The 18,579-nt window shown below is 33.0% G+C and overlaps 2 protein-coding genes across 3 annotated transcripts; both read right to left on the bottom strand.

Moving 5' to 3' along the window:
• Nucleotides 1-1,705: 1,705 nt before the first annotated feature.
• Nucleotides 1,706-6,002, bottom strand: LOC139494933 (uncharacterized PE-PGRS family protein PE_PGRS20-like). Of its 2 annotated transcripts, none has more exons than XM_071283062.1 (2): nucleotides 5,909-5,985; nucleotides 1,706-2,883 (listed from the first exon to the last, which is right to left on the bottom strand). In XM_071283062.1, exons 1-2 carry the CDS (start codon nucleotides 5,970-5,972, stop codon nucleotides 1,889-1,891), a joined length of 1,059 nt encoding a protein of 352 aa, XP_071139163.1. In that variant the 5' UTR covers nucleotides 5,973-5,985; the 3' UTR covers nucleotides 1,706-1,888. The 2 variants fall into 2 exon arrangements, 1 of the variants encoding a protein (XP_071139163.1); XR_011657213.1 differs by lacking the exon at nucleotides 1,706-2,883 and adding an exon at nucleotides 4,230-4,483 and having other exon boundaries at nucleotides 5,909-6,002.
• Nucleotides 6,003-14,955: 8,953 nt separating this feature from the next.
• Nucleotides 14,956-17,526, bottom strand: LOC139496042 (glycine, alanine and asparagine-rich protein-like). Its single transcript, XM_071284471.1, has 2 exons — nucleotides 17,406-17,526; nucleotides 14,956-15,342 (listed from the first exon to the last, which is right to left on the bottom strand). Exons 1-2 carry the CDS (start codon nucleotides 17,467-17,469, stop codon nucleotides 15,080-15,082), a joined length of 327 nt encoding a protein of 108 aa, XP_071140572.1. The 5' UTR covers nucleotides 17,470-17,526; the 3' UTR covers nucleotides 14,956-15,079.
• Nucleotides 17,527-18,579: the final 1,053 nt, after the last annotated feature.

Raw genomic sequence — 18,579 nt, forward strand, 5'->3', positions numbered from 1 at the left:
GAGTTATGCCATTTGGAAACATTGATTATATTGGAAATTGCATTGTATTTGCTGTCATCCCGTCATTTCTCATATATTTACAAAAAATATAAAGAACAAAATAAACAGCTGCGCTACGAGGGCATGATGCGCCCGTCGTGTTATTCAAAATCATTATACATGTTTTTAAAATAACACGGGGGTTGTACAGGAAGTCATGCTAAGTATATCTTGACTAATTCATTATTCTTGCGCAATAGTAAGTTTGTATATCACAAAATGTTTTATATGATCCCCAAATTGAAGCTCAATAAAAATTTAAGAACTCAAAAATGAATTAAAGAATCATCACGAAAAAGTATACAGATCTTCAGAATAATTTAACTAAAAAGTTTTATGCAATAATTATAAATAGTTTCCGAGATACGGCGCGACATGTGAAAACCCACTCTTTTTGTCATAAACTCAATAACTCTAAAATCAAATTTTGAATCATCCTCAAAAAAGTTTATACAGATCTTCAGATTAATATAACTAAGAAGTGTGTAAATTTTTAAGCAAAAGTCATAAATCGTTTTTGAGTTACAGCGCGAACTGTAAAAAAAAAAACTGTTTTAGTTACAAAGTCCTGTAACTCAAAAGGTTCAACAAAAATTAAACAGATCGTTATACCATCATGACTGAAAAAAACAACCATGTTCAGTTTAATGAAATTTGGATAATATGCTGTTCCATGTTTACGACGGACATTTGTATACCATAAGACGTCCCGTAAAAAATTACGGGTGTATAAACATATTGTTGGCTATTGCCTTTTTTTTAAGATAAAATACGTGCAACGTTGAGGAAATAAGAACTTTGTTCTTTTATATTAGCGGCGTGTACCTACGTTTTCGGTATTAGTTTTAAAATATCATTGGTTTCCTGTGCTGCAATACAACGTCATGGATGATGAATGATAATAAAAATGATAATTGACGTGCATGATATTAGTAACACCAGAAGGGTTAGTCGTCTTGAGATTGCTCACTTTACATTTTTTGTTGAAGATTTCAAAGAAACAGTAACTTGTTTTATTTCTTATGATATTATTAGACTGTTTTCCTGTTAGAATCAAATGTACTAATATTAATGGCGTAGAAGTTAGCATGTGGAGAACAGAAATTGGAACATTAAAATTCCACATTACGTTTCTTATTACGGAAAATAAAACGCATTACGTCCCGCAAACAGTGACGTTTTGCGGAAATTCAAACGCTTAACGTCGCGCCAAGAGTTAACTCCCTTGAAACTGTATCGGATGCCCTTAAACCTATAACTTGCATTATAGTCATATAAAGAATTCTATATTTTGACCAAAAAATGATGTGTGAGTAAAACAAACATATATAATCTGTCAATATGTCAAAAAATTTGGTACAACTGTCAACATTGTGTTATAATCTTCTTCACTATACAAACAAAAGTTTGAAAAAGAAAATTAAAATGGCATCTCGACTCTCTATAGACAAAGTACATACGCCAAAAATAAAGACGTGAATACAAAAATGACAATAGCACAATGACACACTAGCAGGATGTTTGAAAATGAAATGATATTGCTGAAAATGTTTTACTAACCTTTCAATGTCTCTTTTATTGGTGTTCTCATGTGTCTGTCTTTAGAGTGTATATCGCACGCTCCAATATTCAACAAAACATTCTAAAGGATCAAACAATAATAACAAATGTGAAAGCATTTTAATCTATATTCTTATGACATAAAAATAGACAAAAGCGTTCAGAAAATAGAATTATTCAGTCAAATGATCATTTTTCTTTTATCCGGAATTCGGTCAGTTATATTTTAGCGTTTTCCACCAAGTCCGCCAATCCCACCATTCCATCGACCACCGTTTCCCCAACGACCTCAATGCTGACTGTTTCCGCCATTTCCACCATTCCAACGACCACCGTTTCCTCCACGACCCCAACGCTGACCGATTCCTCTATTCCCACCATACCAAAGATCACCATTTCCTCCACGACCCCCACGCTGACCGCTTCCTCTGTTCCCACCATACCAACGACCACCGTTTCCTCCATTCCCACCATTCCAACGACCACCGTTTCCTCCACGACCTCTAGGCTGACCGTTTCCTCCATTCCCACCATTCCAATGACCACCGTTTCCTCCATGACCTCTACGCTGACCGTTTTCTCCATTTCCACCATTCCAATGACGACCGTTTCCTCCATGACCTCCACGCAGACCACTTCCTCCATTCCCACCATTCCAACGACCACCGTTTCCTCCACGACCTCCATGCTTACCGCTTCCTCCATTTCCACCATTCCATTGACCACCGTTTCCTCCATGACCTCCAAGTAGTTCACTTCCTCCATTCCCACCATTCCAACTACCACCGTTTCCTCCACGACCTCCACGCTGACCGCTTCCTCCATTCCCACCATTCCAACGACCACCGTGTCCACCGAGACCTCCACGCTGACCGCTTCCCCTATTTCCACCATTCCAATGACCACCGTTTTCTCTATGACCTCTCCGCTGAGTGCTTCCTCCATTCCCACCATTCCAACGACCACCATTTCCCCAACCTCCCCCATGCCGACTGTTTTCTCCATTCCAACCATTCAAAGTATCACCATTTCTACCATTCGAACCATGTCCTCTATTCCTACCATTCAAAGCATCACCATTTCCACCATTCAAGGTATCACCATTACCACCATGTCGACCATTTTCGCCATTCCCACCATTAAAAGTACCACCATTTTCACCATTCCCAATATTCGAACCGTTTCCACCATTCCAACTATACCAAGTACCACCGTTTCCACCATTTCGACCGTTTCCTCTATTCCCACCATTCCAAGTACCAACATTTCCATCATTTCCAGTTCCTGTGTTCCAAGCAGGTTTAGAATATTTTCATGAAAAGGAACATGTATCATAATGTATTATAAGAACGAGTCAAAAGTAATTAATTCTACGGAAATACTATATAATTAAAATACATATGCTAGCAGTATCAAGTATTTTCTTCGAAGCAGCATCTTTACAAAACTTTCTAAAAGACAAATGGATTTCTTTAATTTCATGTTCAGATATTTTATGATGTCCTGTACAACAACAACTCACATTTAAACGAGTCCTTCTATCAAATCTTTTCCGAGTTAATCGAAATAGCCTAATAGAAGGATACTACTGATAATAGGTCAGTGTGTTTCATGTCTTGATAATTGAAATTAAGGACGAGTTCAACTAGATCTATGACAAACGTGTGAATGCAGTTCGTATTTCAACTTTCCATCTAGTAGTCTTAGTCTTAATCGTATGATATTTTTATATCTCAATTGGTGTTTACACATGTGCATGTTACGAACTATACGAACTACATTGTTATCATTATCGTACTGGGAAAGCCTGTGTATAATTCCTAATGGCTTCCACAACACTGATATAGCCATACAAATTGCTTTTAAAAAGATAATTAATATAAAAAGATTATAACTTTAGTTTGTAACGCGCACGGCAACACCAAACAAGTATAACAAAAACTCCAAAGCAAATTCTGCTACAACACTGATCTGTTATATCCATAAAAAAGTTTACAAAAAGATGAATACTATAAAACTATTTTTATAAAATTAACGGTACCAATTTTCTTGCACCAGATGCGCATTTCGACAATACATGTCTTGTCAGTGATGCTCGTGGCCAAAATATTTGAAATCCAAAGCTTATATAAAAGATGAAGAGCTATAATCCAAAAGGTCCAACAAGTATTGCCAAATCCGTGAAAGGAATCAGAGCTGTGCATGAGGAAGATACATTTCTTAATTTATAATAATTTCTATCATTTTGTAACAGCAAATTTTAATAACACAAAATATCCGTATTTTCATGCCAGTACCTAAGTACTGGCTACTGGGCTGGTGATACCCTTCGGGGACTAATAGTCCACCAGCAGAGGCATTTTAATTTTTGTTTCAAGGGTTCATCTGTTCGCATGATATACCATTTAAGTTGTTAACGCTACAATGGGACGATGTCAGCATATCAATCGTGTCATCGTCAAAAGTTAAACAAAAACATCGAACTTTAAATCAAATTTTAAAGGGGAAGTCCATGAATATTGACATAAATCCAACGCTATCAATCAACAGAACAAGTCAAAAAGTTTAAATTTCAACATCGTTATATCTCTTTAACACAAAACATTAAAGGTATTACCATTTCGCCCATTCCAACCATTTCCTCCATTCCCACCATTCCCACCATTCGAAGTATCGCCATTCCCACCATTCAAGGTATCATCATTACCACCTTGTCGACCATTTTCGCCGTTCCCACCATTAAAAGTACCACCATTTACACCATTCCCATTATTCGACCCGTTTCCACCATTCCAACCATTCCAAGTACCACCGTTTCCACCATTTCGACCGTTTCCTCTATTCCCACCCTTCCAAGTACCAACATTTCCATCATTTCCAGTTCCTGTGTTCCAAACAGGTTTAGAATATTTTTATGAAAAAGAACATGTATCAAAAAGTATTATAATGACGAGTCAAAATTAATTGATTCTACGGTAAAACAATTTAATTAAAATAAATATGCTAGCTGTATCAAATATTTTCTTCAAAGCAGCATCTTTACAAAACTTTCTAAAAGACAAATGGATTTCTTTTAATTTCATGTTCAGATATTTTTAATGTCCTGTACAACAACAACTCACACTGATACTACTGATAGGATAATACAATTTTAGTCATTCTGATGGCTGTTTTTACCTCATTTGAAAGAGAAGTATACAGGATGTTGCAATTTTGAATGATAGTTATTTAGAATTCAGTACTCTCTGACCAGGTGTGATTGTTTTAATGAGTTTGTCCTAAGCAGGTGGTATACTTTTATACTTTACCACTAATCATGGGGACAATTCTTTTCATTTCCATAATTATTTATCCCTATTTGATATATATTTTATATTAAATGTTCCAAATTATAATAAGAATAGATATATTTACAATATATTAAGGTTAAACAATTTCAGTGATTCTGATGGCTGTTTTTACCTCATGTGAAAGAGAAGTATACGACTATTGTCTTTAGCCCTCAGACCTATATAGTTTTATCTTTGAATTTAGAAAAAAATAAGTTTAAAAAAAAAATCACATGGCAACACAAGAGGCACCTTAATAAGGCTTTATTGCCCTCAGAATAGGTGTTGTTTTTTGGAAAATATTTTTTTTTTAACAAAACTCCTAAATTTTGAAACTAATTTAATTAATGATGATTTGATTTAACTATCTCTATTTGATTAACCTGAGAATCATGCACTTCATGTCAGGATGTAAAAATCTGTTTTTATAAAATATATATGTTTATTTTATTGTGGCTGTCGTCATGTCAGTTAAAAAGAAATTTATCTTAATAGTTAAAATGTAAAAAAAAAAGTAGAGTTTATTTGGTCAAGTGTGGTTCAGACTGGTCAAGTATTGTTCAGACCTTTGCTCGAGTATTTGTTTAATCTGACAACAATAGGTCGAGTACATGTCGAGAACATGGAGAATGGGTTAAGACTGTTTCAAAAGAGAAGAGAAGAGAAACTGGTCGTGTAATAGTTCAGACTATTTCCAATGCCAAAAATAAGGGTCAAGTACAAATCAGTACAGTCGAGTATGGATAAGACTTGGGCAGAATAATGTCGAGTAAAACATAGACCAATTCAGTCTGCATGGTCGAGTAAAAAGCAGGACAGTCGAGTACAGATATAGGCGATTTCAGACTTTTACTAGTTTGTAGTGAAATCTGTACATATAGTACTATTGAATAAAAGCTTCTCAGTATATTGAAAAAAATATGAAATAAGACTTTTAAAATTATTTGAACTTTATAAAATATAATAATTGATATACATACGACTATTCCAGGTTCCAGAAACTGATACAACCAGACATACGGCTAAGATGATAGAAATCTTCATTTTCTATCGTGATAGAGGGGTACAGATGTGTTATAGTATTGATGAGGACATACAGATACGGATATAAGTAAGACAACAGGATGCGTTTTAATGCATATGAATACTTCATGTCAGTTATGGGGAGGTTTCCGATACTTTCACATAATGATTGATTTATAGGTTGCACAATAAAAAGAAATGATCGCTAAATGGGTACAATATTTTATTATTTTCTGTAAAGTATAAGTAAAAAGTAGAATAAACAGTTGAAGAAGTGCATAATGGTCAGAGGTTCGGGTGTCTCCTAGGTTTTATATGATTAAATGATTAAAAACCTATACAGAAAACAATCTGAACATAGACCAGGCTTGAAATTTTAAACGTCAGGCGCGCCTTTAATAAACATCTCCAGTTACTTTTTTTCCAATTTTTCTCACAACCATATAAGACAAGATGTTATAATAAAATAAGGCACTATCTCCAGAAATGCGAGTTGATGTCCACATGATTGCCAATAAATACCCATTGCAAGTCTTGGTCTGTTGTTAAGGTCCAAGACTTTTTATGTTTTCTCTCTCCATCTCCTATTTATTTCTTTTTCTGGAACACATTTGATTGCCCCTCCTATAGTGCTAGGTTCTTCAATATTCATCCTCAACTTTTAAGCAAATTATTTCATAGTTTAAATTGTTATCAAGAAAATAAAAACCGACCTTAACACATTTATGATGGACATACTATTTACAGTAGCGACTAGTAGCCGTTTATATTTTTCAAAAAAAATATCTTATTATTTGTTCTTGGAGTAAGAAAAACTTCAAAGTTTCAAAAAGCATGATATTATGGGCAATTCTTCATCAAGCTTTCAGATTATTGATAGCATATCCGTCAGCTGAAACTTAGGAATCTATGAAGGGTAATTGGCCAATAATTGGAAGAGGATGAACGCAAATTGATGATGAAAAGATTCGTGCAGAAAAGTTTGTGTTAAACATTCCATAAGACGAATAAACATTTATTAAATAGTAGATTCTCTTTATAGACATAGCCGTGCCGTTATTGCACATTTTGTAGAACTATGTGCAGCTATTTCACTACGACGAAACCTGCTTAATGTACATCATAAATAAATTGTATCAACATCTAAAATTGTATATTACTTCCATTGGTGTATTTAAAAAATGGTTGAATTTAACTTTGGTGTTTGACAGATTCATGTGGATTGATGAATTGAAGTAATACTCGGTCTTTTAAATTCAAATTTTAAACAAGATAATGGAGTAAAAAGGTTGAACTAATAAACATTGTAAACATGTCCCATTCACTAAACGTCCGACCAAAGGGATGTCTTTGAAAAGACCAACAATTTTCTGCCTATAAACTTATGGCACCACCACATGGTATACAACTCTCCATTCCTTTTCTCGGATAGCATCAGGGGCCCCTATTTCATCATTATAATGCGGCTCGATGGGTATAACATTCGGCCACTTCGTCTGCTTACTCCTGTTGTATAGTCCTCTTGCAGAGCTGAGGAACCTCAGGTTCTGTATTTTGCTCTTCCACAATCTTTCTTATGGCCAATGAATGGCTATTACACTGTAACATCTGGTCATAACTACATGCTTGTCAGTGCTAGGTGTATTTTGTTTTTTTGTTTCTAATTGTGCTAGGTGGTTTCATTTCTGTCGACAAGGAAGTTTCAGAAAGGTTCTTCTTTACAGTCCAGTACGTTAAAATACTAAATTCCTGGGATGTGCTATAGTTGATTTTAGTCTCTGATGTTTGATTTTGTTTATGATCATTAATTGTTTTTGGCTTTTAACTAGCTTTCAGTAACTGCGAGTACTTTACAATCGTACTTTCAGGGTAATTAGACCTGTTGATACACTTTGTAATACTTTTGTTATTTAATGTTAAATTAGCTAGTGTTGTATCTTGCTTTCTATTTTTAATCAATACCAGCTTTGATAAGTTTTTGGTATGACTATAAATTTTCACTTCTGTTCTCGTACTAAGGACACAAAAATATTTACATTTTCCATCTATACTGTATACTTACAACACAATTATTTTCATTTACCTGTGTACATTATTCTATTTGGCAGCATTTTGTTCAAGGGCATGGTTGTCTTTTTTAAATGAACATTTCATCCCGTATTTTATTGATTTTGTATTCTCATTGTGTCATATATCAAATTTATTTGTTCAATGTACGTTCACTTATGTTAATATTTCTCTTGATTAAGTTAAGCCATTTCAACTGCTATTCTATAGAGAGTCTTTCTATATAATGACGTAAAACTTTTGTTTTATGTTAGGGTGTAGGTGAAGGTTGGTGCATACTTAAGCGTTTAAATCTGCTGCATTTGTTTGCATCTGTCCTAGTCAGGAATCTGATGTTCAGTAGTTATCGTTTGTTGATGAGGTATATAAGGGTTTCTCGTTTTTCTATTTTTAAATAGATTAGACCGCTGGTTTTTCCGTTTGAATGGTTTTACATTAGTCATTTGTGGGGCTCTTTTTAGTCTGATGTGAGGTGTGAGCCAGGCTCTCTGTTGAAGACAGTACTTTGACCTATAGTGGTTAACTTTTACAAATTGTGACTTGAATGGAGAGTTGTAATATTGCCGTCATTTTACATTTCCTATTGATACTTTTCCTTTTTTAGACAGCGATGTTACGTAGGCTCTATCATACGTTGTTTAAATACCCCAAATAGCTCGTTATGTCCGTGAGTGTAGTGATGTCATAGATTGTAACGAATGTAATCAATGCATCACTGGTAAATTATTAAGTCAGGGATTTCTTTTCCATAACTTACTTTAAAGTTTTACTTAATTGTTTCATAGATACAAAGAAAATTTGGCTGTACCAAAAAAAAAAGGTATTTCACATCATCAATTTTACGGTTTTCATTGTGTGATCCGTGTAAACTCATCGTATCCTTGGACAAAATTATTAGTAAAGGTTTTGGTTGACTTTCCGAAATTACCTATCATCACACAGCAGTATACTACTGTTATTTATATACCCCTTTTTTTAATTGATTTTGTACTTACATTGTGTCATAGATCAAATGTATTCGTTCCGTGTATGTTCACTTGTGTTAATATGTCTTTTGATTGCATTGAGTCATTTCAATTGATATTCTATAGTGTGTCTTTCTATGTTGTGATGTTACACTATTGTGTCGAGTTAGGGTGAAGGTTTGTACCTATTAAAACTTTGAAACCCGCTGCATTTTTTTGCACCTGTCCTAGTCAGGAACCTTTCTCGTTTTTTATATATGTTAGACCGTTGGTTTTCCCGTTCGTATGGTTTTACACTGGTCATTTAAGAGGCCCTTTATAACTAGATGTAGGGTGCGAGACAAGGCTGTGTATTGAAAACCGTACTTTGACCTATAATGGTTTTTCTTTTAAAATTGTGACTTGGATGGAGAGTTGTTTTATTGGCACTCAGACCACATCTTGTTATATCTATATAAAGCATTAAACAATAAAAACAAATGTGAAAAAAGTTTAACCTATGTTTTTCGACAGGAACAATAAATAAATCTCAAGGGAAATAAGAACATTTTTTTCACATGTTTATGTAAATAGTACGGAGCTCGGTAAGTTATATTTTAGCGTTTTCCGCCATGTCTGCCATTCCTGTCATTATAGCGACCACCGTTTCCTCCACTACCCTCATATCGCCCGTTTCCTCCATTTCCACCTTTCCATGTACCACCATTTCCTCCACTCTGTCCATACAGACCGCTCCCTCCATTGCCACCATCCCAAGTACCACCGTTCCCGCCATTTCCAGGTCTGGTTTTCCAAGCAGGTTGAGGTTTAGGTCCTTTAAAATAAAATAAATGATAATTTATTGAAGAAATGAGTAAAAAGTAATCGATTGTTCGGAAATCAAAATCATGATATAATTACAATAAATATGCTAGCGGTATGACGTATTTATATGAAGCAACATTCTTACAAAACCTTCACAAAGACAAAAGACATTCTTTAATTTCCTTTCAGATATAGTGACAAAGTCCTGAAAATTATACCCTGCATTTCAATGAGTACTTCCATCAAATCTATTCCGAGGTAATTTTACTGACATTGAGGATGCTACTTATAATAATACGTATTGTTTATATTTTCTATTCTTTTTTAAATTACTACAGAGGGACGACTTTAAGCTGAATCTATGACAAAACTGACGAATTTAGTTTAATATTTCAACTTGTCATCTTATGGTAGTAACACATCTTAGTCCAAAATCGTGTGAAATATTTATGTCTCAATTGGTGCTTTGCGCACATGCATGTTAAACAATACGAACTATATTAAAATCATTACCGTACTGGAAAAGTGTTTGCATAATTCCTAGATGTTTCTTCAACACTGGTCATTTATAGCCACAAAAAAGCTTTCATATAGAGATAATTTGAATAGATTTTAACGTTTGTTTGTAAAGCGCATGAGTAGATATAGTCACAAGAACTACCATTTAAGATGCACAAGCTATATTGGCACTATGGCAGTATACATTGTATGTATCGTGCCGTCGTCAAAGTTAAATTTAAACATCGTTATATCTCATTAATACCAAACTATTGTCATATTCATTATCAGATATGTATCGACGTGAACTGAAATTGGTTTGTGTTTCGACATGTTAACCACGGAATAACAACGAATAACTAATATTGATTAGGAACAATACAGAAAACATCTTAGTATATTTACAAACTGTGTGACTGTCATACGAGTGTATCAACGCCACAAAAGTAACGTCAAAAGTAAATTTCTAAATAATGGATATACATCTAGATTAAATCTCTTATTATGGTATTTGATATATATTTTTTAACATATACCAGTATAATAATATAGAGTACGTTGTGTTAGTAATTGTCGGCCTTTCTACCAAATCAAACTATGTAAAACAAATAAATCCCGTGTACATAGTTGCTTTAAACTAAACTCATACAAATGAACTGGGTGAGTAATTATCTTTACTTTTACATACGAATAGAAAATAAAAAGAAAAATCACGACTACAAACGATAATACATAAAACAATATCCGATCAGAATTTCAAATAGAACTTCGTAACTAAATGCTTGAACGCTGGATAAATAAAATCAGAGACACGTCTTATAGCAATGCGAATTCACTCTCAAAACACTCATATTCGGGAATATGTCACGTTCGGTTCTTATAAGACCAGACGACGTATATGGTAAACCACAATCTAAGACGTGGAAAACATGTCCTTAGTTTGTGTAGACACAGCTATAAAAAAAGTCCTGTCATATTCATTATGATTTTTATTGAACAGGAACTAAAACTTATGTATGTTATACTTTTTGCATTTTAAAATTGTTGATACACCGGAATATAAGAATCACGCTTAATTAGCAAATGAATAATAAAAAGATAAACTGCTTTTATAATAAAACATTGGAAAAATTAAATACTGATGGCTATATATTAATTAATTTGAATTGCTGTTAACCAGACATACTACTAAGATGATTGAAAGCTTCATATTTCTCTAAATTTCTACTTTGAGAGATGGGGTACAGACGTGTTATAGTCTTGATGAGGACATACAAACAATAATATTAGTAAAACCACGGATGTGTTTTAATTGATATGAATAGTTCACGTCAGTGATGGGGCGTTTTCCGATATTTAAGCACAATGATTGTTTTGTAGGTTGTACAGTAGAAATGATCGCTGAATAGGTACAACCTTCTATCATATTTTCTCCGGAAAGGGAAAAGTCAAATAAACAGAAAGGAAATTCAACATCGTCAATTGTTCGAAGTGTCTTAAAGCGTTATTATACTTGAAAACATATGCAGGAAACGAATTCAACATAACCACCAGGCTTAAAATATAGAAACAGACACGTTTGTTTCACTTTCATTATGTAAACTTCTTTCTTCATTTTACAGTAGACAGTTAGGACAATAATGGAGAAAAAAAATAAATGTATGTGGTAAATACGACATGGCATGTTGCGTTAACGATATATAAGTATGGTACTTATTATGCTTAAGAAATAAAATTGTTTGTCATTTGAATAAACATGTTAAGGTGGTATGGGAGTCTAAAATAAAAATGATAGAATTTGTTCATACTTTGCCAAAACGTAGTATCTATTGATATATGTTGAAAAATATAATAAAAATGATAGGTCACCGCGCATTTTCTCAAGCTACAGGACGTGACAAAATGACACATTTTGTATGGATTATACAGGAAAAACACCATTTTGTGATTAGAAACTAAACAAAATGATAGAATTGTTATATACTTAAGGAAAAGATAGCTTTCAGACAATGCTTTGAGAAAATCAAAAGAAAAGATAGGGTCACCGTACGTTTATTCTGGCTAAAATACAAAATAGGAAAATTCCATGTAGAATCCTTCAGAAAATGCACTGTTTTAGAGTTACCTCCTCTTAAAATGCCAATTAAAATTTTTTTTTAAAACAACCAAAAATAATCAACACTTGCAAAAATATTAATATTTATAAGTTATATTCTTATAAATTGGTTCTTTTAAATGAAAATTCACTTTGAATATCTGCATTCCTGCATCAAATTTTGCTAACTTGATAGAAAATCTGGACCTTGAGTTCTCTGTTTTTTACAATCCAAGATGGAGGAAGACACCCATACCACCTTGAATGATAAGTTATTATGCAAAAGTCATATGAAACTTCAAGTTAAGAAAAAGGTTAAAGAAACTGGTAGTGGTACAAATAACAAGGCCGATAAGATGATAGTCAGCTACATTTCCCTCTAAATTTCTAAATTTTGAATTTAATTTTTGCAGCTGTCATCCAAAGTTGAAATGAAGTGATAGTTGCAATTATAGGCAACCGTACGGACTTCAACAATGAGAAAACAAAATACCGTATAGTCATCACAAATATTAGCAAGGAAGGTTATCATCAACAAAAAACAATATATATTATTCGCTCTTTGTATGGTAAGGTGTGTTACTACGTCTTTTGATTGATTTAAGCCATTTCAATTGATATTTTATAGTTTGTCTTTCTATGTTGTGATGTTACACTATTGTTTCAGAAAAGGGTGAAGGTTTGGTACCAATAAAAGTTTAAACCCGCTGCAATTGTTCGCATCTGTCCTAAGTCAGGAATTTGATGTTTAGTAGTTGTCGTTTGTTGATGTGATTCATAAGTGTTTCTCGTTTTTATGTAGATTAGACCGTTGGTTTTCCCGTTTGAATTGTTTTACACTAGTAATTTGTTGGGACTTTTGATAGCTGGCTGTTCAGTGTGAGCCAAGGCTCCGTATTGAATACCGTACTTTGACCTATAATGGTTTACTTTTATAAGATGTGACTTGGATGGAGAGATGTCTCATTGGCACTCATACCTCATTTTCTTATTTCTATATGTACAGTAATTATTTTCATTTAATGTACTTTGGTGCAAACTTGTACATAAACTAGTCTGGTGAAACCTGCAATACTGCCTTCAATAGCAACGTGGAGCAACACATATCTTTTAGTAGATGAATTAGGACCAATTTATAAAGATACTTTTTATCCCGAATCGATCTTTCTATCATACGAAAAACAGGTTGACAGATAACATGAAGCGATTTACATATACTACACGTTCATAGTCTACTTTCGTGCCTCTGATGCGAGCGCACGGTTATGTTCAAATTACTGTTTTCATCAAGTTCAATTTTGGCTCCTGCATTTAAGTCATGCTGATGCCATTCAAATTTATCGATTGCAATGGAAATAAATTATACTTTAAGCTCAATGATAAATTGCAAGATACACGCAATATTCGTATAGTGTTAGATAAAATAGAAGTTCATTTCCCCGTGAGCTCTTACTTGTGAGAGAGAGAAATATATCTTTTGTTGTTTCAGTGAGGATGAAATAATACGTTTATTGATAAGGTAATGGGATGTGTTTCAATTGGTTTGAGTATTTATCGGCATATACAGATTTCCGATCCTTGAGTGTTGTTTATAATGTTTTTTTCTTGTTGTACATCAAGACAGAAATTGTAGCTGATTGGATACAAGCTTTAGTTATCTATTGATCAATGTACGTAAGAGGAAAAAGGAAAAGGTTAAATGTTAACCAAGGGTCAAGGGTATCCTCAAACATTAACTTTGTCGAAAGCCGATGTAGAAAATTTAATAATTTAAAAATGATTTTTTTCTTTTATAAACGACCATAAAGTCAATCAAATAAGTAAAATGTAAACACTAATTTTGCTAATTTTAACATTTGTTCTGAATGTTTATCGAAATGGTCATGCTATCCATCGAAATTATTTTCCAAATTCATATTTCTTTCCTGTGTATATGATTTGTGATTGATAAAAGTCCAGTGACACATATTTCATGAATGTTCTGGGTTATTTATGATTTGTGCACGTAACCTAATATTAGTGGGGGTCATTGATGTACTATTATTCCGTAATTAGAAATAAACAATAAATTTAGATAAAGTTATATAGGAAGGTAGCATAATATTGCTGACAACTTGTATATTTATGGATTATAACATGTCTTTTTTCCATATTAGCTCGGTATTACCCCGAGATTGCAAAATGAGCTAAAGGCGCAAGCCGAGTTTTCATATTGGCCGAGGGATTTTACCAGGGCTAGATTTAGGAATGAACGCAGACTGTAACAATTGTGATTTTCGAAAAAAAAGTAACCTTACCGTAGCAAGATAATATGTCATTTCTTTCAGTTTTTGATGGTTCAATGTAAGATAATGGCAGATTTGAAAAGTGTCTGTAAAAGTTTTGGACGTCAACTTGTTTTAAATTCGGGATGATTTTAAGTTTGGTGTAGAGTATATAAATCTATATTGTTGAAGACGGTATAAAAACCTCTAAATGTTCGCTTGTTTATTTGTGTTGTCAGGTACTTTCTTATTGGTATAGTTACCACACTCCAATATTCAATAAGTTCACGTTAGAGCATTAAACAAGATAATCACATGAGAACAAAATTTTATTGATATGTTTTTGTGACTTCAAAACAAATAAATCAGAAGAAATATTTGAATATTTTGTCACATGTTCATTTGTCATTAGTTCGAAACTCTGTCAGTTATATCTTAGCGTTTTCCACCATGTCCGCCATTTCCACCATTCCAACGACCACCGTTTCCTCCATAACCTCCATATCCACCGTTTCCTCCATTACCACCGTCCCAAGTACCACCATTTCCACCTCTCCCATAATTCAAACTGTCTCCTCCATTCCCGTCTTTCCAAGTACCACCATTTCCACCATTCCATCCGTTTCCTCCATTCCCGCCATTCCAAGTACCACCGTTTCCGCCATTTCCAAATCTGGGCTTCCAAGGCTTTGGTGGTCCTTAAAAATGAAACACGTCATAATTAAAGTGTTGGGTCAAAAGTAATCACTTCTTGAGAAATCAAAATTATTAAAACCTGTTTTACGAAACCACTTAAGAGAGAGCAAAAACGTGGTCTCTAAAGACAGGTGGACTTTAAAAACAGGTTCATTTTTTTTTAAAATGTACTCAAGAGAGATCTAAAATTAATTGTCTTACAACACATGTTTTTGTTTTATACAGGTGTTCTCTTAAGCATGTTTGACTGTTATTACAAAAAATATGCTAACGGTATCAAGTATGTATATGAAGCAGTACTCCTGCAAAACTTTCTCAAAGACGAAAGGAAATATTCAATCATAGTTCAGATGTAGTGGTCAAGTCCTAAAAATAGCATTTGAAGGAGTTCTTCAATCAAATCTTTACTGACATTAAGGATGCTACTGATAATAGGTTTATATTTTGAACTTTTGTTTAAAAAATCACCACAGAGAAACGACTTCAAACTGTATCTATGACAAACCTGACTAATTCAGTTTAATATTTTAACTTTTCATCTTATAGTAGGAACAGATCTGAGTCTCAATCGTGTGACATATTTATCAATCGGCAATCCTCGGGAGACTCCGCTACTCTCCTTCTATGAGGTTCGGAATCGGCCGAGTTGTGACGAATGACACATTTATGTCTCAAATCATGCCTCGCGCATGTGCATGTTTAACAATACAAACTATATTATTTTCATAATCGTATTGGAAGACAGTTTGCATAATTCAGAGATGTTTTGTCAACACTGATCGTTTATAGCCACAAAAAAGCTTTTTTAAATAGATAACTTGGACAATTTTTACGTTTGGTTGTAATACGTAGTACGGTTAATCACAAGACATACCAATTAAGCTGAAAAAGCTACATTATGACGATGTCAGCATACGCATCGTGCCGTCGTCAAAGTTGAATTCAAACATTGATGTATCTTAGTAATACAAGAAAAGAAAACTCAAAACACATCAATTATAAGAGGAAAACAACAAACGACAATGCAACATACATGAAAAAACTATAAGTTATTGTTCATGACTTGTCACAGGACATTTTAAGAAAAAAAGATGGGCTGTACCTGGTTTGAATGCTAGCCGAATCTCGCTATTTATGGTAATATTAAATATACCGCTAAAATGACAAAAGTTAATGTACATGACGGGAAAACAATATGACGGAGAAATACATAAATAAATAATACAAGAGTACATTTCGACGCACGAGTGTAATAACGCCACAAAAAGTAACGTCACAGAGAAAAAAAATCAATAAACCTTCCAATAAGGTTTCAATTATGGTATTTAATGTAACTTATAAGAATTACAAGAATATTAATATAGAATTGTTATGGTAATTGTGCAACTACCTATGTCGGCCTTTTTACCTAATCAAACTGTGTAATAAACAATCCTGTGCACATAGTTGATTTAAACTAAAATCATACAAGTGAACTGGGAGATTAATTATCTCTTCTTTTAGATACGAATAAAACATAAAAAAAGAATCACAAAAACAAACATTAAGACACAAAACAATATCCGATCAGATTTACAAATACAACTTATTAACTAAATATGCGAATTCACAAGTAGAAAAGCAGTCATATTAAGGATTAGGTCACGTTAGGTACTTAAAAGACAGGACAACATAAATGGTAAACCACAATCTAAGACGTGGAAAACATGTCCTTAGTTAGGACTAGCTTACACACACATATATTGTCATATTGATTAGCAGTCTTTTATAAAACTTGTGTATGTTATACTTGTTTGTATTTTAAAACTTTTAATACATCGAGATCGGAATAAAATAGTACGCTTCTTTAGCAACTGAATAAGAATAGAAGTAAGAAAAACTGCGTTTAAGATAAAACATTTGAAGAAATAAATACTGATGGCAATGTATTGATTAAATTTATTTGCCATTTACCAGATGTTCAAGTAATACTTTAAAACAAACTCCACAGTATAATGATATAGAGAAATAAGATTTATGAAATCATGTGAAAAACATGAATGATAATTGATATACATTTACTTACTTCTAACCCAAGTTCCAGAAACTGCTACAACCAGACAAACGACTAAGATGATAGTAAGCTTCATTTTCCTCGTAAGTTCTACTTTGTGAGAGGAGTACAGATGTTATATAGTCTTGATGAGGACATATAAACACGGATATAAGTAAGGCAACGGGATGCATCTTAATTAATATGAAAAGTGTATGTCCGTCATGGGCAGATATCCGATACTTGAGCACAATGATTATTTTGTAGATTGTACAATAAGACAAAATGATGGCTGAATAGGTACAACCTTCTATTATATTTTTTTACGTATAAGGAAAAAGGAAAAAAAAAACAGAAAGAAAATTCATATTTTCAATTGTTCAAAGTGTTGAATTGCCTTTTGTAATTAAAAAAAAAACAAAAAAAAAAACAAAAAAAAAAAACAGTCATAATTTTTTGTCTCTTTTCTCACAATCATTTCAGACAAGATGTCATCATCAAATAAGGCATTATTAAAAATGAAACAAGTTATTGCCAAATAATTAATAACGTTTAGTATGTTATTTTTTTTTATAAATGTATGTGGTTAATACGACATTGCATATCGTGTAAACGATATGTACATTTTTGTAAGCATAGTATTTATTATGCTTAAGTAATATAATTGTTTGTCATTTTAATAAACATTTTTAAAGGTAAGTACTTAGATTAAATTCATATGAAACTTAAATTTAGAAAAAAAAAATAAAAATAGACAAACCGATAAAATGATAGACAGCTTCATTTTCCACTAAATTTCTAAACTTTGAATCGATTTTTTTCAACTATCCACCAAAGTTCAAATGAAGTGGATGTTTGCAATTATGAGCATCTATACGGTCTTCTACAATGAGAAACAATAAATACCTTATAGTTATCAGAAATATTAGCAAAGATGGTCTTTATAAAAATAACTATTAAACTTGAAGAACCTTTATACATGATATATGTTATCTGACTTAGACCGCGTTCACATTGACCTAAACTCGGTATTGAGTAAGTGTAATGCACACGCTAACTTAACACAATTACGTTTTCATTGATAAAACTCAATTACTACATGTAGTTAAAATTATGTTTTGTCTACATGCAGTCATTAGTCAATGTAAGCTTTGTGTGGGTTAAGTGTTCACAAAATATGGTATTTAGAACATGAATTTTATCATGT

This window comes from Mytilus edulis, chromosome 11 (genome assembly GCF_963676685.1).
Source record: "Mytilus edulis chromosome 11, xbMytEdul2.2, whole genome shotgun sequence".
Lineage (NCBI taxonomy): Eukaryota > Metazoa > Mollusca > Bivalvia > Mytilida > Mytilidae > Mytilus > Mytilus edulis.

Coding starts and splice junctions, on each gene's coding strand:
- LOC139494933 (XM_071283062.1), bottom strand. CDS start 5,972: ATGAAGATTTCTATCATCTTAGCCGTATGTCTGGTTGTATCAGTTTCT. Junction 2,884..5,908: donor TTCTGGAACCTGGAATAGTC/GTATGTATATCA, acceptor CTTGGAACACAG/GAACTGGAAATGATGGAAAT.
- LOC139496042 (XM_071284471.1), bottom strand. CDS start 17,469: ATGAAGCTTACTATCATCTTAGTCGTTTGTCTGGTTGTAGCAGTTTCT. Junction 15,343..17,405: donor TTCTGGAACTTGGGTTAGAA/GTAAGTAAATGT, acceptor TTCATTTTTAAG/GACCACCAAAGCCTTGGAAG.